Source organism: Bison bison, unplaced genomic scaffold, assembly GCF_000754665.1.
Source record: "Bison bison bison isolate TAMUID 2011002044 unplaced genomic scaffold, Bison_UMD1.0 scf7180017864500, whole genome shotgun sequence".
NCBI lineage: Eukaryota > Metazoa > Chordata > Mammalia > Artiodactyla > Bovidae > Bison > Bison bison.
In genome coordinates this window covers 2,789,121-2,798,088 of record NW_011495059.1, presented here as the reverse complement: position 1 = coordinate 2,798,088, position 8,968 = coordinate 2,789,121, and the positions used below count along the sequence as shown (strand labels likewise).

At 51.0% G+C, this 8,968-nt stretch overlaps 1 protein-coding gene across 2 annotated transcripts in view; it reads right to left on the bottom strand.

The window, feature by feature from the left end:
• The window catches only part of CHD6 (chromodomain helicase DNA binding protein 6), a 151,832-nt gene that overhangs the window by 37,797 nt on the left and 105,067 nt on the right, over window positions 1-8,968 (bottom strand). For both annotated transcript variants that reach the window (XM_010829137.1, XM_010829138.1), the window contains exons 21-25: window positions 8,525-8,727; window positions 7,637-7,836; window positions 6,817-6,976; window positions 3,596-3,685; window positions 1,165-1,268 (exon numbers count right to left, since the gene is read on the bottom strand). In XM_010829137.1, coding sequence (XP_010827439.1) covers window positions 1,165-1,268; window positions 3,596-3,685; window positions 6,817-6,976; window positions 7,637-7,836; window positions 8,525-8,727 — 757 coding nt within the window. The remainder of the gene's footprint in view (window positions 1-1,164; window positions 1,269-3,595; window positions 3,686-6,816; window positions 6,977-7,636; window positions 7,837-8,524; window positions 8,728-8,968) is intronic.

Below are 8,968 nucleotides of genomic sequence, written 5' to 3'. Positions count from 1 at the left end.
GCCAAAAGCACAATGTGGGATACAGAGGGTCATTACACAATGACAGGAGGTATTAATTCACCAGGAAATTATGGCTGACGATCCTGACACTAACACCACCAGGCCTCCCAAAGCCTGCAAACACCAGAATCTATGTTTTGAAGGGATTCCTCATTAAAACAGGTATATGCATCATTGTTATGTAAATATTGCAGGTTGGCCTGCAAATGTTGAAGAATTCTACCGATAGGGCATGTGTGAGAAAGACAGTGAACCTTCCAAAGGCAGGGGAGTCAGTGACGGTGGACGGCACCCAGCACTTGTTATGTGCAAAGCACCGCTCAGGCCACCCACATGGCCCGTCTCAGTTAATCTTCCTACAACCCTCCAGGTGGGCTGTCTTGTCCTCTGCCTGGTGTCCAAGTGAGGAAATAGGTCAGAGAAGTTTCTGACTTGCCCGAGGTCACACATTTATAAGTGGCAGAGCTGGCAGTGAAGGCCAGGGACATCTACCTCTTCCCACGTTTAAGCCCTGCTCTCCAGCTCAAAATGTCGACTTGTTCACCTGGCAGGGAAGGTGTGTATCAGGTACATTACAATGAATATTTTCTGGGACTTGCTTTATTCATTTTAACAGTCGGCTGAAAGCAAGGGCAGGTACTTAGAACAGGATCAGAGACGAAGAAAACACCATTTATGTCATTTTTCCCAAGCTATTAAAAAACCTCTCTCAATCCCCTTTGGTCTCTAGGTAACTATATTAAAAAAAAAAAAAGGATATGCTATCTTCTATTCTTAAAATTTTTATACCAAAGATATGTACTAGGAGTTAAGTAGATCAGCTGAAATGACCTTAGAATTCTGGATACATGTGAAATGGTAAAACCTAATATTTTCCCCATTTATTTATTGCTTCACTCCAGAAATCCTAGGGCTTACCGTGTGACACCATGCCGGATGCTGGGTCTGTAAGTGAACGAGAGCAGGGCAGTCACACTAGTGAGGAAAACACGCCATCCTTTCTAGGGCCTTGCTGATACTCACATTTGCTGTATTTGCATGACTCATACACTCATCTGGGCAAACTCCTCAGAGGACAGAGGGGAGGCTCTACTTTCTCAGAGAGACACGTGACAGGCCTGTGGGATTTTTCAGGAAAGAGAAAGCATGCACTGAAATACACACCGTGTTTGAACACACCAATCAGGAGGGACTTGTCCGCCTCAGCGTCCCACCAGTCCACCGGGATCTCCACGTAGTCGATGTCAGGCAGGGGCACGTCCAGCTCCCTGTGGAAGGAAAGGCGTGAACTCAGAGTGCCTTCCACACGGACAGATACAACACAGGAGCTCCTGGATGGAGTCCTGGGGCTAAGCCACATCCCTAGGTGCACGCTTAGAGGGTGAAGGAGCAAAACTGGGAGGATTCAGAGAGCAGGGGGCTCAGCGGTCCTAACCAGGGCCCTGCACCTGGTTAAAATGGGGAGTGACTTCAGCAGGTGTATTTGATGTCCAGGCTCAACTCAAACTGAATGATGCAGAATCTGAAAGCACGTCGTGGAGAACATGTTGCCAGTTGGTCTGTGGTGGGGCCCGGGGCTCTACATGTGTCAGGCGATTCTAATGTGCACCTTCAGTTGACAACCACGCCAAAAGCCATCAATATGTCCATTAGGTAAAGGCAGAACAACCCCCCAAGTGTGTGAATTCATACATGATCAAAAGCTGAAAAGTGCCCAAGCATCCTGGTCTGACACGTAGAGATCGTGAGCGCTATTCCTGAATGAGCTAGTCTGCACTGCTGCACACAGGGCAGGAAATGAGCCTTTCAGGGGAAAGGGGCCACAGCAGGAGGAACTTCCTGGCCAGGGTCTGCTAACAGTCTGCTGGGTCAAACTTCTGGCTGAAGGGATGAACGTGGCTCACCCCACGGAGCAGACCTGCAGGGATTGCTCCGCTTCAGTTTCTGTATGCATTCTGAGAGCTCACATGGACCCTTAGCTAACTGGCTTCAATTGTCTGAACACCGTCCTCACTCTTGGAAGGCGTTGGGGTTTGAGGGAGAGCATCCAATGGATGGCTCCTCCCTCCCACCTCCCAGGTGCCTGGAACGCCACCTCTGGAACATCTCCAGCTGGTTCTTCCATCAGGTTCTTGGGATGCAGGGCTGCCTGCCCCTTGCCAGGCCCAGCTCTCCTTGCAGGGGTGGGACTCCCTGACCCCACCTCTCTCCACCTGGCCCACTGCTCTGCCTGTGTGGTGCCATGGCTGAACAACTCTTTCGGGGTGAGCAGTGTTTCATTCCTCATGACAATTTCTCCACCATAAGGTATTTAACCTGAATAGGACCAGTGAGAACTAAGACCGTGGAAAGCAAAGGAAAGGGGGAAAGAGGTGGGCAACGGACTTAGTCTCTTCACGGTCTACTCACTTCCCTCCATCTGCAGGTCTAAGAAAGCAGGTGACAGGGGAATAAGTAAACTCAGGTAGATTACTTCTGCCAGGTAACACTGGAGATAAATAATCCGGTTGAATTCTGCTGCCTTTACATGACTCACAAGTTGGACCTTTTTATTAGAACACCCAACCTCCCGATTCTCACTAGAAATGCCCATGGTAACTATGAAATGCGTAGCCAGTGGTAACAGTCAACAAGCTGACTGCTCCTGATTACAGAATGCTCAAGGGTAGGACTGTCACTGCCCTTCACCTCTCTCCTCCTTTCATGCTCCTGTGACCATTAAGGCCATGAGCACTGCCCAATGGGAAGAAAGAGAGGGAATGAACCACTGCCCTGGGGAATCTCAAAGCAAAGTTCAAACGCCAACACTTGCGGTCCTCGGGGAAGACTAGCACTGTCTGGGGCCAGAGCCAACTGCAGGTCTGGGGGAAGGAATGGTGAGGGAGGCGCCTGGGGATCCCACTCACTCACTGTGATTATCTGACAGCCTGATCAAGTGGTAGCCTGGGGCTCGGCAGTCTCTTCCCCCAAATCTTGGGATACTCCAGGATTCTATAGCTTCGGAAACCCTAGCTTACAAAACTAAGGCACAGGTGACAAAGCCTCAGTAACACGACTAAGTGTTATTACCTAGTAAACAAAGGAGAACCATTCAAAGGCGGAAGAGGACCGAGGCCGAGTGTGTAAAGCTTTCAGTCTACATCTGCTACATCAAACATCAACGTCACTTGTATCCATCCATGAATGATGATTAGTTAAAGCAGAGAAATGACTGCTTTAAAAGCAATTTTACAACACTACCGGAGGGGGGAAAAACAACTAAGAACCTCACCAAGAACCGTGTTATTTTTGTTTTTGTTTTTGTTTTTTTTTAAAGAAAGGTTTACTCAGGGAGACTCTTCAAGACAGAGGGTGGGGCAGCTCAGAAGATGAGAGAGGCCCACGAGCTACGTTTTAAACAACCGCTTTTTCTTTTATTTCACTCACAGATGACCTGGCTGGATCCTCCTCACTCTTCTAGCCTGCTTTACTAGGGACTGGCCCTGGGAGGGAGCGAACACGGGCCTCATGAAACACAGGCAGATTTGTCCGTTTCCATCAACAGGTACTTTACAGCAATTCCTTCACACTGGGCATTAAGGATGACCTATTTTACCTGGCTGGAGTTCCTTCAAATGCTTTATCAGCTGCTTCTCCCAGTATTTCAGCTTTTAGGTAGTACAGCATCCGGACTCGCAGCAGTACCCTAGGAAAGGTGGACACGATAAAGAAACACGTCAGAACCCATCAGCTGCCTGTGCACTGCCATTCCCTCAGTGACCCAGGGCAATTCTGGGTGCTCCCAGGTCATGAGTACTAGGAAAAGAGAACATTAATGGCAGACGTTACTGTGGTCATCCCCATTTCACACACGAAAAGGTTATCTTGTCAATTATCTGTTAAGGGCTGCCGTCTATGGGGTCGCACAGAGTCAGACATGACTGAAGTGACTTAGCAGCAGCATTGCCTTTTCTTTTTTCTCTTTTTCTAAAAATGACTGTTCTCGTGATATGGAGTGTGTTTTGCACAAATGCACAGCTTGGTGAATCTTCCCATACTGACCGCACATGTATATCCAGGATCCAGATCAGGAACCAGAACATCTCCCTGCAAGGCCCCCGTGGTGTTCCCTTCCGGTCACTTTACTCTCCCTTGAATACATCATCACTGTCTTGACTTCCTGAGCTTAGATCTGAAGCAGCTGTTTTTTAGCTTTTTGGAGTTCTTCTGATAACAACTTCATGCACTCTCATGCTACTAACAACAGCAAACAGTAGTTTGAGTACCCACTATGTGCCAGCATGTCTTAGCTCACTTGATCCTCAAATCAATGCTAGGAGGTAGGAACTATTATAAAGGAAATCAACCCTGAATATTCACTAAAAGGACTGATGTTGAAGCTGAAGCTCCAATACTTTGGCCACCTGATGTGAAGAGCTGACTCACTGGAAAAGACCCTGATGCTGGGAAAGATTGAAGGCAGGAGGAGAAGAGGGTGGCAGAGGTTGAGATGGTTGGATGGCATCATTCACTCAATGGACATGAGTTTGAGCAAACTAGTAGATAGTGAAGAACAGGGAAGCCTGGCGAGCTGTAGTTTATGGGGTCGCAAAGAGTTGGATATGACTTAGCGACCAAACAACGAGGAACTACTATCCTTATTTTTAAAATAATTCATCTGCAAGTATGCAATGGGGCCAGGATTCAAATCCAGGCAGTCCTGACCCCAGAGCCTGTCTTGACCCTCATCTGATATTGGTGGTGTGGTAGTTTAGCCACTAAGTCGTGTCCGACTCTTATGACCCCATGGACTGTAGCCTGCCAGGCTTCTCTGTCCATGGGATTTCCCAGGTAAAAGTAGTGAACTGAGTTGCCATTTCCTTCTCCAGAGCATCTTCCCGACCCAGGAATTGAACATGTGTTTCCTGCATAGGCAGGAGGATTCTTTACCACTGAGCCACCCAGGAAGCTCATCTAATAGAGAGGTGGCAGTAAATTTACTAGTGAAAGAGCCCATAATTCTAGAAGCTCACAGGCCAGCTATGCTGAAGCAATCCTGCCTGGTCTCTGCAGAGACCAGGACCTCAGGAGAGAACCAGAATCCAAGAGCAAAGGGTGGACAGTTCAAGGAGACAGGTTGTAGATTCAATACACAGAAGGACAATGAGTTATAATCATCTGGTAATTCAGTGGTAAACTCCCATCACTAGGAAGACTGGAGCGGAGGCTGGAGGACTCCCTGTTGGGACACTGCCCACAAAACTCCCAGGCTGCAGGGAAGGCGCTGCAAGCACCCACCAGCTCAGAATCTCCGGGCCTCACTGAGCCAGAACCAAGAAGACAGTGGTCTCCACCAGATTCAGAAGAATAAACAGCAGTCGGCTTCTTCAAACCCAGAGAACTGCTTTACTATTTTATTCTTTGATTCCCGGGATAAGGCTTGCACTCAGGAGACAGTTGGGGCTGGTGGCAGAAATGTTGAGAATTTCTCCGAGGTTACAATTAGTTCTGCTCAGCATCTATGATGACCCATGCAGGTGTGAGGGAAGAGCTTAGCCTGTTTCCAACACTCCAGATCCCCATCTGCAGCTGGGGACAGGGCAGCCAAGTGTTGCTGCTATAACTTAATAAGGCAAAACCGGAGTTGGTCCTTGGCTTTGGTCTTCATCATTTAACGAATGTAACAATTCTGTTGTGGAGACAAGCACCACTGTTCTCCCAGCCCGTAAGGCTCACAACCGTGGAGTTACCAGCTTTTCATGTCCCTCATCCCACATGGTGATGGTTTCTCCTTTAGTCACACCTCTCATAGTTGACACTTTCTCCCTGGTTCTACAGTCAGCATCCTAATCTAGGTCATCACGATCAACATTTGTGATGACAAAACTCTGTGTTGGCCATTCAGCTCCAGGTAAGCACCTACTCCATCTTGCAAATTGTTACCAGATTACTTTTCTCCCCAAATACCATTTTTTCAATCATGTCTGACTTGTTCAAGAAACATGGCTGCTTAATATTAATACTGACAACAGACTCCTCAGGAGCCTGGGGCACCAGGTCTCCCCATCCATCAAGGAGTCCTTGTCCCCGCCAGCCTCCTTTCTGTGTATCCACATGCAAACCTATCACTGTTTGTGACTGGTGGCCTCACTCCCCACAACTAAACTTCACAAGGAAGGGTTCATTTTCTATCACTTGTTTCCTTTATCTCTGCCTGCCCCACCCTAGCTGTGAGCCCTGGGATATACAGAATGCTATCTCAGATGCATGTCCATCATACACGAGGAGGCCATGGATGTCACGGCAGATGGGAAGAGGGAAAACCTGGCATGGCGAGGGGGCAGCTGAGTGTGGTGGCCGCCGAGGCCAGTCTCCGTTCTTGCTGACGTGCCCATGGGGACAGAGGGAGGGAAAGCAGTGCAATCATCAGGGTCCTCAGTGGATCTTGAGAGTCAGGTCACAAGATTCTGTATGAACTCCGTTGGTGAGAGAGGCCAGGTTCCAGAGGAGAAGACAGATGGTTAATGGAGGTAGAGAGGGGATCTTCCTGGTGGTTCAGTGGTTAAGACTCCTGTAGCCTGACTTTGATCCCTGGTTGGGAAACTAGATCCCACATGCCACAGCTAAGCAACTAAATATCCCACATGTCCACACTGAAGATCAAAGATCCTGGTACAGCTAAATAGATAAATTTTTTTTTCAAAAAAAAAAAAAGGTAAAAAGAGAGGCTTCAGGGTGAATGAACCCTGATCCATCTTCCAGCATACAGCCGCCTGCCTTTCTGACCTTGCACGGTGGTTCAGGGGCACCAAGTGACCAGGGGTGAGGGGCACTCACTTGTTGCAGTGCTGTTTGAGGTGCTTCTTGTAGCCATCGTCATGTAAGACCACCTCGGGGTTGCAGGTGGCCAGCCAGTCTGCGTTCTTTAACTCCGGGAGCAGCAGCTGGTTCTTCGTCTTCTTCCCCTTCCTCCCTCTGGGGACTGGAGCGGACAAGCCTGAGACAGAAAGGCAGGGAGGTGAGCCAGGGTGCCTTCAATGTGGTTGTTGGAACAGAGCTGGGCTAGGGCAGCAGGGGGGCAGCGGGGCTGCACGTGGTGGCCCTGGACGAAGGACCCTGCTCCTCAGCCCTGAGGCACGGATGGTGAGGGAGCAGCCAGTCCTCTACTCAGTGAACCTGTGGTCCATTCAGTCAGTTAGGAAGAATCTACCAAGTACCCTGTAGGATCAAGAAAGGTGCAGCAGAACCTGTGTCCTTGGGGATCCCACCACCCAGCTGGGGAAAAGGAACACTGAACCTGAAGATGAGAAGGTGAGTGAGCTGCGGCTCAGCACAGGGAAGGAGCAGTCCCAGGAAACACACAGACAGAGGTGGAACTGGGGTGGGGCATGCATTCCGAGTCCTCGGGTCACAGGAGGAGATGCTGTGACCCCGAGGGCAGAGGGCAGGAGCAGAGAACTTCAAGAGGGCCCAGCCACACTTAAAACATCCCAGGTAACATGGATGAGTGGGAAGGAGAATGGAAATGAACAAAACCCAGCATCCTTTCCCACCAGTGGCATTCTGAAATACACCTGAGGAGAGAGAGAAGTCCCCGAAGCACAGCGATGTGGACCAGCACAGAAGAGGGAGGGAAGGACACACTGCCACCTCGCACCTGAGTGGTTCTGGAGTGTCTGGGCCTGTCCGTCTTTGGTGGGCGTGATCAGCTCCCAGATGAAGCTCTTGATCTTCTCGTCCCCTTTGTAGTGCTTGACGCAGTACACCAGCAGGGCCCGGCAGATCATCTCCATGTCCTTCTCGTTCAGATGCCACTTGAACCGCCCGTGCGTCAGGATGTCCTTCCACCGGCCCCAGCTGAGAGTGGACCCCAGAAGGGCGTTAGAAAGAGGAAGGGCCAGTTGTGCCCTCGACACGGCGGGGCACACAGGAGCCAAGAGCGTGTCTTGACCCCTGGTGGGGCCTATTAACCTCCCTGAGGGCTTTGTCTCCTGAAAAACCTCGGAGGCCTGCACACTGCAGCCCACCAAAAATGACTGAGGGGACCTGGACACTGGACACAGAGAGCTTCGTACGGCCGCTAGAATGTTAAGTAGGAATGCCAGTATCTGGAGTGAGGAATAAATCTGGAATGAAGACAGAGTCCAGCTGCAGTGCTGGAAAGCGATGGGGAGCTCCCAGAAGCTAAACCCTCAGCTTCTACCAGCGCCAGAGCCCGGCACGCATCATGCGGTAACGCTAACATCTGCTGCACTGATTCCTGTACGTCCTTGGGGGGAAAAGGCCGGAAATCAGTACCAGGCAGTAAATGAGTCCCAGAGATGTGCTGTGGCAAACACATGAGAGAATCACGGTACGTCCGTAAAATGGCGGCAGAGCATACTGACTGAGGGGCCCTCGGGCAGAAAGCTCAGTTCTCTCCTTCTCTAACAGACCCTCCCTCTGCCCAGACCCCATAGGGGAGGGGAGAGACACGCTGGACACATCTCGACTGAACAGAAGAGGGGGAAAAAGACGAGGGCGAAGAGGCGAAGCCAACACCCACCCGAAGATGAGCAGGTTCTTCTCCACCCGGAAGCACTCGGCCCGGAGGTAGCGCCTGGTTTTGTCATTGAGGCGCCGGGACCTTGTGGGCCTCTCGTCAGAGTCGCTGTCCAGCTCCGAAAACTCCATGAGCTCGTCCTCCTCGAAAGAGTTGTAGTGTTTGGTCTGCTTCCGCACGCGCGGGCGGTCGAGCACCAGGCTCTCCTGGAGGCAGAGGGGACTGCTGGGGAGAAAGGCCTGGTCCCCCTCAGCCATCATGGCGGACCCTGCTGCCGCTCCTCGGGACCCGCGCGGGGAAGAACCACACCCCCGTCTCGTCCGCCAGCAGGAAAGGCCCTCTCCAGCACACCTGCCGGGTCCGCGGCAAGCAGAGGGGACGCTCGGGGACTTGTTGAGGCTGGCCTGTCCCCCCGCCTCCCTCCCGGGCGGGCCGCCCCCCCCCCCC